Source organism: Nelusetta ayraudi, unplaced genomic scaffold, assembly GCF_046127955.1.
Source record: "Nelusetta ayraudi isolate G7.1 ecotype Tasmania unplaced genomic scaffold, CSIRO-AGI_Nayr_v1 ptg000011l, whole genome shotgun sequence".
In the NCBI taxonomy this organism is placed as follows: domain Eukaryota; kingdom Metazoa; phylum Chordata; class Actinopteri; order Tetraodontiformes; family Monacanthidae; genus Nelusetta; species Nelusetta ayraudi.
Window position 1 is genome coordinate 15,642,349 of NW_027466061.1, and position 18,409 is coordinate 15,660,757.

At 42.1% G+C, this 18,409-nt stretch overlaps 2 protein-coding genes across 4 annotated transcripts in view; both read left to right on the plus strand.

The window, feature by feature from the left end:
- The first annotated feature begins 937 nt into the window (after positions 1-937).
- Positions 938-9,666, plus strand: LOC142885184 (solute carrier family 12 member 9-like). Its single transcript, XM_076021393.1, has 13 exons — positions 938-1,239; positions 1,466-1,600; positions 1,843-1,986; positions 2,111-2,217; positions 2,446-2,647; positions 2,797-2,904; positions 3,274-3,385; positions 5,026-5,183; positions 5,749-5,831; positions 6,390-6,514; positions 6,608-6,800; positions 6,893-7,067; positions 7,784-9,666. The coding sequence occupies exons 1-13, from the start codon at positions 1,056-1,058 to the stop codon at positions 8,848-8,850; spliced, it is 2,793 nt and encodes a 930-aa protein (XP_075877508.1). The 5' UTR covers positions 938-1,055; the 3' UTR covers positions 8,851-9,666.
- A 7,579-nt stretch (positions 9,667-17,245) lies between these two features.
- The window catches only part of per2 (period circadian clock 2), a 29,222-nt gene continuing 28,058 nt past the window's right edge, over positions 17,246-18,409 (plus strand). For all 3 annotated transcript variants that reach the window (XM_076021394.1, XM_076021395.1, XM_076021396.1), the window contains exon 1: positions 17,246-17,827. The gene's annotated coding sequence lies outside the window, so the exon portion shown is untranslated. The remainder of the gene's footprint in view (positions 17,828-18,409) is intronic.

Consider the following 18,409-nt stretch of genomic DNA (forward strand, 5'->3'; position numbering starts at 1 on the left):
CTTAAGTTAGCTTTTCCTTCTGTTGCGTTTTTTGTGTTGCGTTGTGGGGTTTGTGTTGTGGCTTTTGTGTTGAAAGTGTTTGTATGTGAGCTTTCAGGACAACTGTATTCTGAAAATATCTTGATTGCATTTTATCTTTGTACCATGGAGTGGTAATGAGCCCATCAAATTTGTCCTTTGCTCTCTTCATTCTATTCCAGCCATAGGTCAGTCCGGCTAAAGTTAAACAAAGTCATATATCAGGAAAAGTGAAATGGCTTCGTGTTTCCATAAGAAGACGGAAGCACTTGTAGGTTTTATCCACAAGATGAATGTCATGTGTTTTAATTTGGGGGACGTAGTCAAAGGCCCCGTCTGTCAGATCTAGACTTTCCTAATGCGAGGTAAGCCTGCTCCTTTCTCTGTCGTCTGATGTCCTGCTTGGTCCGCATCTTTAGCTGTGATTTTATCTCGGATAAAAATCCACAAACACCAGACTAGACCCATGAGCTGGACAACAGATGTGGCCGAAGTTTCCTATTTCTAATTTTATGATAAAGAATTATTGACTATTTTGGGGAAATGTATTAACTGACTGAACAGCTTTAACTGCATTGCTAAAACAATCACATGGCTGAATTAAACATTCATCTAAGCAAAAAATATCTTTCAGCTTTTTGCTTGTTACACATTTGGCCCCTTAATGAAACACTCAAATTAGTTGAAAATAACCGAACCCTTGCAGAGCACACTCCTTCTCCTTTATGTAGCTTTGTTTAAGCACGTTTCCCCCCAAAATGTTATGAGCAACCTTCTCAATGCAGTCACTAAAGATTGTTGGATTGCTGAATAGGTCTGTGATACATTTCAATTGCATCTGTGCAGAGTGTAGAGCTTGATTGTTTGCAGTTCATCAGCCGGGCAACACCATTTATTTCCGCTCACCGCTGACAGGAAGCTGCGTCACCTTAGCAATTAGTGGCCGTTACCTGCAGAGTAAGGTGGACTGGCGGACGTGCAGGTGGGATCCGGCTCCGAATGTTTGCGTGAATGCACCGCTGCCTCGGTTTATCGCCATGTCAGAGAAGACTCCTCTGTTGAACTACCGCTTCAGAAGCGGCGCCAAACCTGAGCCCTGCCATGACGCCGAAACCACCGCGGCCAAGTTGGGAGGAGATGGCCGCAAGCTCGGCGTCTTGTTCGGCGTCGTCGTGCCGACGTTACTGTCCATGTTCAGCGTCGTTGTTTTCCTCCGGATTGGTGAGTTGAAAAGTCAGATTTTTTATTTTTTTTATTTTTTTATTTTTTAAATACAGGGACCTCAGATGTTTTGTTTTTTTTTTTTCTTTAAAAAATAGTGATTGGGATCTATGACCACTGGGAAAGTGAGGCACTGAATCATGAATGGAAATCTGAATTCTCACTCACAGCACTTACCGCCCCCTGCTGCACCAAACATATAAATCAACCCTTTTATATCTTTCAGGATTTGTCGTGGGTCATGCTGGAATCTACCAATCCATTACAATGTTCCTGCTGGCCTACTTAATCGTCACCATGACTGTGCTCTCAATCTGCGCCATCTGCACTAATGGAGCTCTAGATGCTGGAGGTGCCTATTGTATCCTTCACATGTTGCAGCATGTCTGCACATTATGGTAGGAAGAAGACAGGCTAGTGAATTGCTATTTCTAAAAGCACAGTAGCAGTTATGTCTATGCAGTGTCTCAAATCTTCACCCCAGGTTACAAAAGAGCACCCCCTCCAAAAACACACACATCCACACATCTCCCCAAAACACAAAAACACACACATAACGATTACATAAAAATACTGAGTGACTCCTTGATTCAGTCATCCCAGACATGATCAGTCGAGCCCTGGGTCCAGAGTTTGGTGGGAGCATTGGCGTTATGTTTTTCTTTGCCAACATATGCTGCAGTGCTCTCTACATTTTGGGTCTGGTCGAAGCCATCGTGTCAGCCTTTGGCATTCCAAATGCTAAAGGTACCTTCAGCGTTCAGAGATAGCATTGTAGGGTCTCTGGCTAATCGTCACTCCCTGCTCTGCACCATGTGTGTCAGTGTATTGCTGCACCAATTCGTCATCTTTTCTTTTTTGCTCTTCCCAGACGGCACCGCAGCTGTTGAAAACGTCCATCAGGTTTTGCCTTCAGGATACTGGTGGTCGATGCTTTATGCCACTGTCCTGCTCTTCCTCTGTTTTATTGTCTGTTTGGTATGGCTTATAAGTTTTTGCCTTTCTTTTTTTTCCAACTTGAAATTGTATCTGCAAGAGCCTAGAGTTGCAAATATTGTGCATAAATGCACCCTGAGGGGAAGCTGCACGTCTGACGCCTCACTGTTCACTTTGACTTTACCTTCCTCACGTCATTTTGTATTTATTTTTGTTTCAATATAACAAATTAAAAATAAATCATTTTTTGCATCCTTGGCCATGTCACAGGTAGGAGCTCACATTTATGCCAAAGCCACCTTCATTGTTTTCATCGTTGTCCTGCTCGTTCTGGCCTCCATCTTCATCAGTTTCTTCATTGTGGGGCCGCGTGTGGTGGCTTTGCCCCCCAGTGCTGTTTTTAACAGCACAGCCCAGACTGTGGCAAATTATACTGGCATTCGGCTTCGCACCCTGAAGAGCAACCTAATGCGTAAGTGTCAAATGTGTTCCCAGCAGTGTCGTGGGCTGACCATTTGTAGACTGCGATGATTGTAAAATGTAGAGATGGACTCATGACCTCGATTTGAAATTTGTAAAAAAACAAAACAAATACCTCTTCCTCTCTCTGTGTTCTCATAGCCAGTTACACGGTTGACTATACAACTGGTGCCATCATGAATTTTGTCCAAGTGTTTGCCGTCATGTTCAATGGCTGCACTGGAATCATGGCAGGGTCCAACATGTCGGGTAAGATGCTGTGAAAGTCCCTTCAGTGTGTTAATTTTGAGGGAAGGTCGTGTTTCCTGTTTTTAGGAGGGTTGTTTCTTAAAAAAAAAAAAAAAAAAGATGTTTAGTTGCTGGATCTCAAGCTAGAGAAAAGGGGGGCATTCCTCAGTAAAGGTTATTAATTTTCATCAGCCATAGGAAGAAGTTAATTTGAGTCCAACCTGTTACAGAATAAGGATGTGAACTGAAATTTGTGTGGATGTAAACATCCTATGTTTTTGAGGATTCACTTGTGGATTATGAGCGTCGGAGGGAAAACTTTAGCAGCCTTTTAACAACACAGATGTGGTTTTGTTTGAGACGAAAATTAGGTCTTTTTTTTTTTTTCAGGCGACCTGAGAAACCCTTGCTTCTCCATCCCAAGAGGGACTTTTGCAGTGGTTCTTACTACTTTCATCACATACAATCTGCTGAGTCTGCTGGCGGCAGCATCCTGTGACCGGTTAGATGCACACTTACACACTTACATTACATACACCGTGTGCACAATTATTAGGCAAGTTGTATTTTTGAGTATTAATTTTGCTATTGTACATCTAGAGTGCTTTCGGTCTATCCAAAATGTGAACAAACCATCAAACCTGAACATTTAAGCAGTAAACGTGAAGTTCTGGCTTTCTTATGAGAATATCTTTATATACACCATTATTCGGCAACTATTAGTGTGCACAATTATTATGCAACTAAATGAAAAACAAAGATTTTCCCATCTCACTTGTTTATTTTTACCTGTTAAAGTGAGAATAATAAAAAAAAAAAACACCTTTCTTTTCAATAACATTCACCAGCCTTCCATTCGCAGAGTTAGTCAGTTTCTTGATCTGGTCAGAATCCACCTTTTGTGCAGCCGCCGAAACACTGTTCAGAGAGGTGTACTGTTTACCTTTACTGTAAATTTCCTGCTTAAGAAGTTCTCAATAGGGTTTAAGTCAGGTGAAAAGGGGGGCCATGTCATTAGTTTTTCATCTTTAAGGCCTTTACTGGCCAGCCACACAGTGGAATACTTTGATGCATGTGATTGAGCGTTGTCTTGCTTAAAAATCAAAGTCTTCTTGAAAGTTGCAGACTTTTTCCTGTACCACTGCTTGAAGGAAGTGTCTTCTAAAAATTGGCAGTAGGTCTGAGAATTGATTTTGAGTCCATTTTCCTCCCAAAAAGGTCCAACTAGCTCATCTTTAACAATACCTGCCCATACCAATACCCCACCCCCATCTTGCTGGCATCTGAGTCGAAGTGGAGCTCTGTATCCATTACTGATGGAACCACGGGCCCATCCATCTGGTCCATCAAGAGTCACTCTCATCTCATCAGTCCACAAAACCTTTGAAGAATCTGTCTTCAGATATTTCTTGGCGCATTCTTGACATTTCAACTTGTGTGTCTTGTTCAGAGGTGGTCGGGTTTCAGCCTTTCTTACCTTGGCCATGTCTCTGAGAACTAAATACCATGCACTTCTTGACACTCCAGGTAGGTTGCAGTTGTGAAATATTGCAGAACTGGAGGGTAATGGGTTCCTGGTGGCTTCAAGTTTGATTCTTCTCAATTTTTTGCGGTTAATTGGCATCGTTTCTTGCATATGTTTACTATTTGCTACAAAACGTTTGATGGTTCTGTGATCACGCCCCAATATCTTAGATATGTCAAGTGTGCTGCATCCCTCTGAAAGACTTTTTTACAATTTTTGACTTCAGTCATTCAAATCTCTGTTTTGGCCCATTTTTTCTGAGGAGAAGAATATGCCTAATAATTATGCACACCTTGATATAGGGCGTTGATCTCCTTAGGCCACACCCTCCCTCGTTACACAAATACACATCATTTAATATGCATTATATCCTCTTAGCATTCAAGTTTATACAGCTTGGGGTTGGAAATTAAGGATAAAATGATGATATAGTCAAAATAGTCACTTGCCTAATAATTGTCCACACAGTGTATAAAGGACAGTTTGTTAAATAGAAAAAAACAATACATTTATACCTTTTCTTTGTCTGTTTTAGGGGCTAACTATATTTATTTTATGGATTACAAAAATATAAATATAATCTAATTACATCTCTCTGTTTTATTCTTGATTGTCAGTTATCTTCTCCAACGAAACTACAGTTTCTTGGGAGACATCAATATTTGGCCGCCACTTGTGACAATAGGGGTCTACTTCTCCAGCATCTCTGCCTCCATGAGTAACTTGATCGGAGCATCCAGGATCCTCTATGCACTCTCCAGAGACAACCTGTTTGGTGAGTTGAACAACACAAACTGAAGCTAATTCCCCTGGTGTCAGCACTGCATACCAGAAAAGCAACCGTCTTATTTGCCAGTTAGCTTAGCAGGGTTTAACTGAAGTCCCGCCACTTGCCCTATGAGCCATGGAAAGGAATGCATTTACCAAATTTGTTTCTTGAGGTGATATTCTGGGGCTTTTGGGTCCTTGATCCAGAGTAAACTAAACCAAATCCAACTCCAGCTGGTCTCCTGTAAGACTGAGTCAACAATATAATAAGCAGCCATCTGCTGAAAGATGCCTCCATCTCTGTGAGATACTGACACTTGTTGTTAATGCAATCATGTGTGTTTTCTGTTTTTTTACACATGGCACGACGTTGATGCGGACAGCATCACTTGACAACAGATGGCTGCAGTGTTGAGTTTCTCGGTGGTGGTGGGGTGGGGGGGGGGGTGAAAAAATTCTCTCATTGTGCGTTTGGCTTCATGTGGAGAGCTGGATGACTCAGTTGTTTTTCCGATGAAGGGATACGAGCAGTGACTTGGCTTTTGCTAACTTTGTGAGTTGAATGTGCATAGGTGGTAAGTTGGCCGTGGCCACGAAGACGTCTCGCAGTGGGAACCCCTGGGCATCGGTGCTCATCTCCTGGTTGCTTGTGCAGGTGACACACTTTTGACCCTTTTAAAATGCTCGAAACGTATCGTCCAAAGGGCACAGATAGGGAAAAGTAGTATAATAACACCACTCTCCCCCAAAAATGACTGGGGAAGGTGCATATATGATGACGGTGAACATCCTGTTGCCTAATGTTTGGGAGACTTCTGCCTATAAAGCCTTCACAGAAATGGCAGAAGTCCATCCTTAAATGCTCTTGCTTGCTCCACTTTTCAATACGTGTACCAAAACAGACTTCTTGAAATAAGCCCTTTGTGGTGTCACAAATGGCGCTCCCTGACCCCGAACATGCAATAATGACAAGAAAACATTTCTTTTTTTCTTTTTTTTTAATCTTTTAAAAATCTAAAACGAGTGTTTGGGTTTTTTTTCAATGGTAAACTAAATAAGCTATTTAGTAAATAATACTAAATGAGCTATTTTTTTAAATATTGGCTGTTCAATGTATTGTGCGAGCTTGCCTACTTTAATGCTTTGTGAAAATAAATGCCGAATGGGCCATAGTGTGGAACTTTTGATGGCATGTGCTTATTTCTTCCACTAGATGGTGCTGTTTGCCGGTACATTGAACACCATTGCCAGCATTGTGACCATCTCCTTTCTTTTGGTTTACGCTTCCGTCAACATGGCGTGTCTGGCTCTGGAATGGGCCTCTGCAGCCAACTTCAGGTACATGGTGTGATTTCAGTTTTGCATTCCATTGTGTCAGTGTGGAAAATGCTTTATTTTTTTAAATAACCCCAACCTCTGTCTCGTTCGTAGACCCTCATTTCGTTTATTCAGATGGTACACCTGCATTCTGGGAGTCCTCGGCTGCCTTATCATGATGTTCCTCATTGATGCTTTTTATGCATTTGCCAGCATAGCTTTCATGCTGATGCTTCTAATGATTATCCAATTCCTCGGTCCCGGAAGCAAATGGGGCTTCATCAGCCAGGCTCTCATCTTCCACCAGGTGCCCACATGAAAAGAAGTCAACGCAGCAGGAGCCTACACAAATTCCTTGATTGTTACATCCCGTTCTCCCTCATTTTTTTTCACATTCAGGTGCGTAAATATCTGTTACTGTTGGATGTGCGCAAAGATCACGTCAGGTTCTGGAGGCCCCAGTTACTGCTGGTGGTAGGGAATCCTCGCAGCTGTACGGCCCTCATGACTTTTATCAACGACTTCAAGAAGAGTGGCCTCTATGTGCTGGGACATGTAGAGCTAGGACAGTTGGGTAAGAATACTGTCCATGGATTTTTTTTTTTTTTTTTTCCATCTAACTAGAACAAATGACTTACTAAACAGGGAAGAAGCCGCTGTTTTCAGGCTGTGAGACACTGTCGGCCTGGTATAGCCTGTCGACAAAGCATGTAATGGAGATAAATGAGTCACAGTCTTTGTGTTTTCAAAGGGCTGGCAGCATTCATTGATTAATGAATTCATTAAAAGGCGTAATTTGACTCCAAGATGAATAATTTGTTTGTCTCACAGAGGTAATTACTTCAGTGTCAAATTAAAATCATCCTCACAACCAGTGCACCATTAACAGATCCGTCCCCTGTCAGACTGTATCATCAGCTGTGCATGTTCAAATTACTATATGAAGTTACTTAAGGCTGATGTGTGGACGTTAGATTATGTAACGCAAGTAAAACCTAAAATAATTTCCATTCTTATAGGAATATAGAATGTTTAAAACATTTGTTGGCAATAGTCTGAGAAGAGGCGCCAGCAGAAGTAAAAGACGGACTTTCCTCACATCCGTGCAGTTCGACAGACTTGCTTTACATTGTTAGTCAATCCTCCTTATTATTGTCCCTTTTAAAATGTACTAATAGTAATACGTAATATCTTGCATCAGTGGCCCACTATATTGTTTCGCTGTTTGCCTTATTGTGGTCCAATACGCTGCTGCTACTCGTGTCTTGTCTTTGCGTGTGATCCCTGCAGATGGGCTGCCCGCTGATCCTCTGCAGAGAACTTACGAGTCCTGGCTGTCCCTGGTGGACCACCTCAACATCAAGGCGTTTGTCAATCTCACCCTGGCCAACACCGTGCGACAGGGCGTCCAGAACCTGCTGTTTATCTCGGGCTTTGGTGCCATGAGGCCAAACACCTTAGTCATGGGTTTCTACGATGACCGCGCCCCTCAGGACGACCTCGGGGGCAAAGTTCTCCTCTCCACGGCTGACGGTTTGGACTCTGTGGATTCGTCTGCAGACCCCAGAGAGCAGCGGCCGGCCTCCTTCCCCGACGTGCGGGGACCCGAGGATCCAAAGGAACTGTGCGAAGAGGAGTACGTGTCGCTGATTGTCGACGCCCTAAAAATGGGGAAGAACGTGACGCTGGCCCGTTACTTCCAGCAGTTCGACCGGGAGAAGGTCCTCCTTCGGCTAGGAGAGGCTGAGTGTGACATTTGCAGCAGTTCGACCGGACCGTTTATGGACTTGTGGCCCCTGAACCTGCTTCGGCCAGACAGCCGCGGCTACGTGGACACTTGCTCGCTGTTCCTGCTGCAGATGGCCGGCGTCCTCCATGAGACCCACATCTGGAGTCGGGTCAGGCTCCGGCTCTTCCTGTGCGTCGAGGCCCGCGGCAGTCTGAAGGCGCAGGAGGAGGACGATGAGAGGAAGCTCCAGGCCATGCTGGCGGAGCTGAGGGTCACTGCGACGGTGCACACGGTTGAATGGGACGAGGTGGTTGCTCTACACTGGCAGCGCCGGGAGGCAGCGGAGACGTTCGGCAACAACGACGACGACGACGACGGAAGGGGGCGGGACAATGCCTGGGTGGGAAACGTGTCGCTGATCACAGAGGAATACATCCGCGCCGTCAACGCCCTCATTCGGCAGCATGGAGCCCCGCAGCCCACTGTGCGCTTCCTGTATTTGCCACGCCCACCCGCCGACACAAGGCGTTATGGCGCCTACCTGCAGCACATGGAGCTGCTGAGTCAAGGCCTGGGCCCGACGATGCTGATTCACGGCGTCACTCCCGTGGTCACAACCGACCTCTGAATGAAGCTGCTGCTGGTGTCCTCCTGGCTGATGACTGTCGCAGTCACTTTCAGGCAATTGCACACCCATTAACGCATCACCACTCTTGTACATAGTTCTCACTTTTACACTGTTTGCATGAACATGTTTGACGTTCAGTTCACTTGCTGGTGGAGATGTAAACCTTTTAGTTGATGCTGAGATATTCTTCTTTGAGTGATTACCACGGTTGAATTGACATGCCACTATGGTGTAATTTACACGTGTTTTTGGGGTGAAAGAAACTATAATTATTTTTTCCAATTCATTAGAAATGTTTTTCCTAATCTATGTTCAGATCTAACACTACAGCCAACACGGGGGTGATCTTTAATGTGATTTATTATTATTATTATTATTATTATTATTATTATCATTATTATCATTATCATTATTATTATTTTGCTTGCAGATATCTGTTTTTTAATCTAGTTTCATTTCCAAGGATTCACGTTGACATGAATGTGAACAGTTAATCAGGTTTGGACATTTTAGGCCTGCAGATGGCGACATGCACCCACTATCATTGCTGCGTTTAACTTTCAGCTGCCGGACGTTTCTACAACAGACATGATTGGTGAAATTTTAGGTTGAGCTGATGCATTTGGTTTTTTGGGAGAAACTACAAAAAAACCTGCACTACATATTAGTGTGGAGCTCATGTATGAAAAAGATTTTTCTTTCTCCCTCAGAAGTGTCAAACTTGTTTTACAAAATGTTTGTTGTTGGTGTTGCAGATTTTAATTGTGTTCCAGAGATATTATTTTGGTACACTGATACGATCATATTTAAATCAGTTTTTAACATGCACCTTTGAAAAATTAAACAATATAAATAAGCCAAGTGTATATTTGTATTTTTTTTTATCTGAAGGAAAAACAGAACATCACCACACACATTACCAGAATTACAAAAATAATTTAGACAAAAATAATTTGTGGAGGAGGGAACTTTTTTCTTTTTTTTTTCTTTTTTTTTTCACGCATATCACATTTATTCTAAGTTGTCTAAGAAACAAGGCTCTCTTTTGGCCGGAAGTCTCTCTTAAGCATTGCCTGGGTAACTGCAGGATGAGTTCCGGTGAAAGTTGCTGATCAATCGCCAGCACCATCTGTGACATGCGGTATGTCACATTTGACTGGATGACATTCCGTGTGATTGTATAGTGAAGTATACTGACGGTGGCCCACGCAACACTGACAAACGGAATGTGGGAGGGAGTGTGTTCACAGATTGGGCTCCATGTTCCCTGTGGTTAAAAAAATGCAACTCCCCAAAATCTCGTCATACACATTTTTAATAAGCCATATGTTAAATTTATAGTGGATTCATCTGAAGCCCCAAAAGAATGACAAATTTTGTCATGTGATATCGGGCTCCATCTGTCTCTTCAGTATAGGCACGTGCAAGGTGGAGGGCCTGAATCACTTCCGACTGACGACGGAAAGGGAAATTTGCTGATGCTACAAACAGCCTGACAAAGCTCAATGACCCTCTGGTTAGTTGTGACTCAAGAGAAGAATTATTGTAGGTGGCGGTCCTTATGTAGCTAAGTTTAACATGGATTTGTATCCTCCGATTGTCTGTATCTAACAACTCTGATAAACGAACCAAAAGTGCTGGCAAAAGAAAAGCTATATTTTTAATAGACAAGATTCTTTTAAAATAAATTAGATTTTATGTTTGTTTAAGTTTGTTTCACTTCTTTTCCATCGTCATGATCTTAGAAATTGTTTTTTGCCCTCTCTCTCACCTGTTGTCATCTGGGGTAACAGAATTACCACAGGAAACCTGATAGTAAGCTGCATATCATACGAATTGTATTATTCTAATCAAAACCTGAGGCCATGGACCATATCTTTAATTCTTTTTTTTTTCTTTCTTAACACAGATGCAACAGTGCTGCTGCGTATGTCACATTCCATGTATGAGGTCACGCGTGACAAAAACCAACTGGATGTGGGTGGAAGTGTGTTCGCAGGCTTAGGTCGGCGGGTGTCGGCCGCATGCTATATGGGGAACCCACGTCTATCATGAAGATGGGCTCCTGCTAATAGACTTACGGACCAAATATGGCACTGATTGTCCAACACTCATCCTACACAAATCTCTCCACTTTTCTTTTTTTTCACAAGAGTGGGCGTGCGTTTGTGGGTGAGTCTGTCCATGTCCACAAGACGAGGGACGTGAATCACTCCCGAATGTTTGGCTGCGGACTGCAGAGTTTGTTTATCCACAGAACATGGAGAGCGCTGTCAAAATATTTCCATCAATGGGTGAAAGGCATGATTGAGTGATGTTTCAAGTACTTTATTTAGTATTTCGTTTTAAAGCAAGCAGGCATTGGGTGCATTAAATTCAGTCAATTTCAGTCAAGACAGACCCACTTTTCAGACATATAGCATCTCAGTATTATGGAAGAACGAAAAAACGTAATGAAATCAATAAATGTAAATCGTGGTCTTTCACCGAGGTATGTTCACTGTTTGTGGTTGATGTTTTCATCACAGGGTGTTAATGGTGGTTACTGCATTGTTCGTCTGTGGTCAGCAATGTACAAAGATTTCTCATTTGGCAAAAAAAATCAAATTGTCAATTGTCTGCTGATCATACTTTGAAAACATGGCTATCTTATATATACTATCATGGCTATCAACACTCTTTTTTTCAAGGTTCAAGTGTCTCTTTGATGTTCAGATCAATCACTGCCATTGCTGTCTCATATATGCTGATGCCCTAATAATATGAATGGATTTTCCCAAGCATGATTTTAGAATGATTATTCTGCCATTTTATTTCAGTCAGAGGAATTTATACTTTTTTTGTGTGTTATTTTCACGGATGAATGAAGGGTGGGAGGAAGCAGCAGCACTTTCCTCCCAAGATCCACAGCACGATATGAAAGTATCCCACATGATCTGGCAGCGAAATCTATGCTAGTGACGCAGTTAACATTTTTTCCAACTAAGTGGGAGGAAGTACAATGCATTTTTGAAAGCAAAAATCATTCATCTTTATCTCTCTGCATTAATAACAAAAGATCAAGTTGGTCCGATTAAAAAGTATGCACTGAACATGTTTTTGAGCATGTCCCACTTGATCTCACATCTTTCTTCCATCAGCTGTGACATCAGAGAGACACAACATGAGCTCCCATGTGGACCCATTCTTTTAAATTATCACAGTAAATGTCAAGTGTTAGCGAATAGGAACACAGCATTAATAAGGACACTTGTATTTGTGCAGTACTGAATGGTATTCTTTGCATATTGTATCATCATCATTGCTATGTTTATGACTTCTGTATTGACCTTGAAATTGGTAGAGATGTCTGTGCGCAGCCTCTTGTACAGGTGCTAATAATTTACAGGATCATAAAAGCGTAACTTGAATAATGTTTACTCTGGGCGCTTTGTGTGAAGGTGAAGCACTCTCAGGTGTCTCTTTCAAGTACCTTCAAGTCACATGACCAATTTTCAACTCTTACTTTTACAATACATATATTTGTAAATGGGGGATAGTTCCTCTTCCTTGGTGTGGGTAGGGGAGCTCTGTATTGACCAGCTCCGGACTGTCAATGAAAATCAACCTTCTGGCTAAAGTCGTTTACGTTTGTTTTTGTTTAGGTCATTGGAAAAGATGATATGGATATGCACATGAATGTTTACCATCCTTTTAAAATAAAGAACCTCTTGACACTTAAAATAACTCAACACATACAAGTGCTTTCTAAGTGTCTCTCATGACTTCTAATGAATTTTAAAAAAATACTGCGGACACTTTGGCAGTTTTGGTCTGTTTTACTTGTTTTATTATGTGATCTGTCCTGTCATTGCTGTTCCACCAGCAGATAGCAGGGGTTGCACCAGCCGAAGTCATATGGAAGCTCCCGGGGATGCCCTTCTTTCCTGTTCTCGGGGGTGCCTCTGGTCACATTTGCGTCACTTTCACAACAGAAGCGCCACCATGCATCATCTTATCTTCAAGCCATAAATGGTTATGATGGATCTTATGAATTCCTAGGCAGTGACATATTTGGACATCTGCATCACTCACAGACGGCACGAGGGGGCGGATTTAAGCAGTGATCAGAAGGCTTATTCCACTGATTCTGGCAATATTCAATTTTTTTGAAGATATATTTTACGATTAATTAAATTGCCTCTGACTAGTTTACTGTCCTTTTAATTCAAAATGTCACAATAAAATAAAAACAAAAATCCTTCACCAGTGTAAATGCATACTCTATTTCACTTTCAATAACAGTAACAAAATAAAACCTAGAAACATGCAGGCCTGTGATCGGTTCTTTCATATTTGCTCTTCCGACAATGATGGTCTAGCTTGACTATATCTAGTATATATATTTTTTTGACATTTTTAAGCTAACAAAGGCTTTAACACAATTTAAAAGTAGCTTTATCCCAACTTACACTCTCAGAAATGACAGATAATATCTGAAAATCCATTATTTCTCACATCTCAGTAATAATGAGAATTTAATATTCGAGCATCTCACCTTTTTGTGGCGCCTGTTGGTTTGGTTCCTTTACCTAGTATGCTACCAAACCGCGTGCTCGTTTAATGAAGAAAAGGAGACTAGTAAAATCTCAATCAATTTTGTCTGAAAAGAAGAACAAGACATTTGTTACAGAGATCTGATGGAGAGATCTCTGGAGTCGAGTCCTGGCCGTCGCCGGAGTCAGACTGACAACTTTCTCCCAATAAAGTCCTTAAGTACAAAGACAAACAATCAGACTCCTGATTTGAATGTCTTCTCCAGTGTTGTCCTTTGATTGGCTGTCCATTCTTCCCCCTTCGGTTCCTGGGTGTTACTGTCACTATTTGTGAATCAGAAAGCAGGTCCTTATTTGGCCGTGAGCCAAATGGTCCATCCTTCCTCCCGGTGTAACCTGTTGAAACAACTTCCCTCAAGAAAAGCCTGAGGTCACAAGTCCCCATCCTTGTGACTGGATGGGTCGCAAACTTCATGAGGGTCGCAAAGGCAGTTCCTTCAGCTGACCACTCTTCTGGTCACCCGGGGTCACGGTTCATGAGACTTAATGAATAACACAGTCTTTGCTTGGCAGGTTTTGAACACCCCCAAGGCACTGGTCATGATCAGCAAATATACACCAAAGCATTATATATAGCAACATTCAATACATTTATACATTCAACTCAATATAATAATTCCAACATATAAATGTAATGTTACCAGTATAATAGCACAATATGCTATGATGCATGGTGTTAAATGTCTGATTCCAACAGTCCCCCTTTTGGCCTCGTCTGCGCTAGGCCAACTATAAACAAACTTTGAACACAGTACTTGCTGACTCTTCCACCAAATCATTCATCAGTGGTGTTCTCTCCGTCTGAAGTTGAGCCAGTAAGATTGTGTTTTTTTTACCTTGTACCTCAGTAACACTTCATTGACTGCATAACAAAACAATGTGTTGATTGCATAATGAGCAAAGCATAAAATAAAACAGTAACATCACAAAACCAAGCAGGATATGCTGAGAAGTGAGATTATTCCATGATGACACTGATTACAGAGACCATACGAATTTGGTTCATTCTTTCAAACATGAGTTATTGATATTATTATTTCTTTTTTTTAGCACTTATCTATTTGAAATAAAATCCTAATTGATTACTTCATTCATTCATCTTTTCATTCATCTCTGAATAACGAGTAGTTAGTCACTATTTCAACACAAAAGCCCCCAAAGTCGTTACTGGACCTATACACGCCATCATCCGCCCTCTGGGTAGTCCCAGTTGAGATAACTGAACAATTATAATAGAAAATTTTAATTTTTAACCAAGGTTTTGAGTGAGAAGAAATATAAAGGATTAGGCCAAATGTTTATAATTATATATTGTTAGTTCTCACTCGATTCATCCAAATCTTCTCTAACTTCCTTCAAAGAGGGCAGGAGGGTGTTTAACCAGGTGCACAATGTGTTTGGTGGTGCCAATTTGGTCCAGTTTTTCTTTTACCTGGACTACGTGTGAGATTACCTCCACGACTTCATATGGTCCAGTCCACCTCGGTTCCGCCTCTTTCTTTGGTGGGCTTTTACCCACACCTGCATCAACCTTCATCGCTGGATCCATCCTGCAGTTGCATCAGGCTAAATAAGCTGCATCTGTTTAGATAAAACATAGTAAAAGTTAGTCAGTGCTGTCATCTAGTTATCACAGTCAGTCTGCCAGACATCCAGTGAGGGCATGACCTCCCTAATGGAGGCCTGTGCATTGGCCTGCCTTTGAGCAACTCATTTGGATTTTAAAGTGTTTTGGTTTTTGGTTCGTTATTATGCGATGTCCAACCCGTATCTCATACTATGTTTTATGACATCTCATAAGAACCTATTAGTAAAATACTTTGCCTTTTTTTTAAAAATCTTTTCTAACTATAGAGCATTCACCAATGCTTTCTCTGTTAATGTGCCTCAACAGCACACCTTCTTACTCATCCCATTTCAACAACATAACCCAGTCAGCTTACTTACACTTAGACAACATCAACCTCCGGTCTCCTTCTCTTATTCCTCACACAGCTGCCATTCTGGTCCGCGGTCTTGTCACTTCCTGACTCGACTACTGCAACTCTCTTCTGTTTGGACTCTCTCAAAAATCCATCCAAAAACTACAATTGTATAAATTGTAATAAAATTCTGGCAAAAAACGTCCTTATCTGAAAAGAACTAAATAAAATTCTGGCACAAACGGCCTTATCTGAAAAGAACAAAATAAAATTCTGGCAAAAAACGTCCTTATCTGAAAAGAACAATATAAAATTCTGGTGCAAACGCCCTTCTTAAAAGAACAAAATAAAATTCAGACCGTACGTCCTACTTTCCAAACATTACCTCATCACAATTAAAATAAAAATAAAAATGTCAGACCATAATAAAAATAAAATGATTCCAAGTATCTTGCTCTTCTATCACAGAACACTGACGACCACACTTTAGAATTTCCAATGCGCAGAACTTTGTGTGTCTTATTTGTGAATCAGAAAGCAGGTCCTTATTAACTTCCCTCAAGAAAAGCCTGAGGTCAAAAGTCCCCATCCTTATCCAAATATACACCAAAGCATTATATATAGTAACATTCAACACATTTATACATTCAACTCAATATAATAATTCCAACATATGAATGTAATGTTACCAATATAATAGCACAATATGCTATGATGCATGGTGTTAAATGTCTGATTCCAACAGGCCTCACATGTCTGGCATGCTCAACCCATCATCTCATTTTTATTTGCATTGGCTTTTACTGACACAGAGCACGAGGCAGCTCCCACCAGTTCAGACCTCTCACCATCTGCTGCCCTGCTTCTTCTGTCGAGACTTCATTTGCCTCACCAGCATAGTTCACACCACAGAATCTGTCCCATCTGTAGGCCTTGACACAGACCCATCATATAATCAGACCTTTCTTGTTTAATTCCCCCAACATACAGGTTCCCCACCCCACCCCACCCAGTATTTAAAAATGATTCTTTAGTCTAAAAGAAAAAGGTCTCCCATGGCAGTTTTCTGTTGGAGGTGGAACTGGATGGTGGATGGCATTGCTGTTCACATAAAAACTGCACTGATTGCTAATTGGCTTTTTCAAAAAATATATAAGCAGCTCTTCCACAAAATGTTATATGTTTCCCACTCTCCCAAACACAGCACTAGTTAGATTCTGAAGAAGGGAAACAAATCTCAAAGACAATGGCCCACCAGTGCTTGAAATATGGGAGAGATGAACCACTTACATCAAATAAAATGTACCATTAACTTTTCAAATAGGTTCATAAGAGCTGGAATGAATCACCTCTCAAACCATTTGTGGAGAGGGTCATTTTTATTCACCGCTGACGGTTAAATCGCTCAGACCTAAGTCAACCACTAGGGGGACAGGTTGGCTTTGAACTTGCTGTCTAGGAGCGTTAAAACACTGAATAGACCGTTTGCTACGATGACGATGATATATTTGCGACAAACTTGAGTAAAATCAAACATCTCTGTAAAGTAAAAAGAGAAATATGAAATATAAAATTGCTTGTTTTAGTTACGGGTAAACATTGAAACGAATTTGCTTCGACACGCAACCGTTCTATCAATTCATCCGAATCATATCTAAGCGTTCTTGTGTCGTGGTGTCACAAAATGACATTTGAACTACAACAGTCTAACGCGATACAGAAAAAAGGCGAAGGCGAACCCTCGCTTTTGCCTCTTTCAATGGCACGTCTGACTATATCAAAGTCGGAAAGTCCGGAGATCTATAAGGGGGGAAAAAACTTGACACGCGCTGCATTATACTTCACAGAGTCAGAAGTCCACTGGTTCATGGCGGGCACCACTGCGCTCTGTACCCAGATTGGCTGTGCACACACTTGTATAACCGTTTAGATAACAGTCGGTCCTGCAGAGCCGCGGAGAGCCAACCATCTACACCGATTCATTCACTGGCAGCCGCTTCCTGGTGATTTGCTCTCGCGTCTTTTACGCCGGACGTAGCCGTGGGTTCCCACGTGAAAGCGGTGACACACTTATGTAAAAAGAGTGACACCACCTCAGCCAATCGTAGCGCCGAGCGGCGGTAGCCGTGAGCCCCTGCGTCGAGGGGCGGAACGCGTCTATTGGCTCGGAGACTACGAGGGAGAGATCGGCACTCTCTAGGCCAATGAGCGACGAGCAAGGGGGCGGGGTCCGGAATGAGGTCACAGCCTCCGCTGGAAATGCGGGACGTGCTGCCGGTGGGGTAGAGAGCCTGGACGGGCAAGAAAACAAGAGCAGCGGAGCCACATCAGACCGCAAACACCTTTAGAAAAGAAGAAACATTTGGAGAAAACATCAATTCGACTCCAGACGTGAGCAACTTTAAAGCAGCGCTTTGCTTCAAGTGTCGAAACCAGGGAAGGATACACGCTTTTTGCCAGGTTAGTGGAGTTTTTCATTCGTGTGCGCAAACACTGGCTGACCGATGCAATATGATTTTATTAGATTAAGATTTTAGCTGCATTTTGAGATTTTAAACGTGCGAGTGTTGAAGAAAGAGTGGAAGCCGAACGCCAAAGTTGCATAACTGTGTCAATGGGAGGGTCAAGCCCGGTCAGTAGACTACAGCAAGCGGCCGGCGGGGATGGGACCGCGGCGAAGGAGTCAGGTGAGGAAGTAAAAAGTGACGCCGAAGCTTTTCTTCGCACATTGAATTGAGCCTTCTGATGGAGATGTTAGCTGTAGAGTTGACGTAGAGATGCGCGCTTGAGATGTCTGAGTCACATTAGCCGGTGTCACATGAAAACTCCTTACATAAAGTACCGCAGCAGCAGCAGCAGCAGCAGCAGCAGCGACGACAGCAGCACATGGCAGAAGTTGAGAACGCAGGTTCCAGCAGACAACCAGCGTGATGTGTCGTGGCTTCGCAGTGTCAGTGTGATAGGCAATGCTTACTTCAATTAAATGCATTAAAGTGAACGAATTGTAGTCTTCTTTCACATAATTAATATTATTATTATTAT

Coding starts and splice junctions, on each gene's coding strand:
- LOC142885184 (XM_076021393.1), top strand. CDS start 1,056: ATGTCAGAGAAGACTCCTCTGTTGAACTACCGCTTCAGAAGCGGCGCC. Junction 2,648..2,796: donor CCTGAAGAGCAACCTAATGC/GTAAGTGTCAAA, acceptor GTGTTCTCATAG/CCAGTTACACGGTTGACTAT. Junction 7,068..7,783: donor TGTAGAGCTAGGACAGTTGG/GTAAGAATACTG, acceptor TGATCCCTGCAG/ATGGGCTGCCCGCTGATCCT.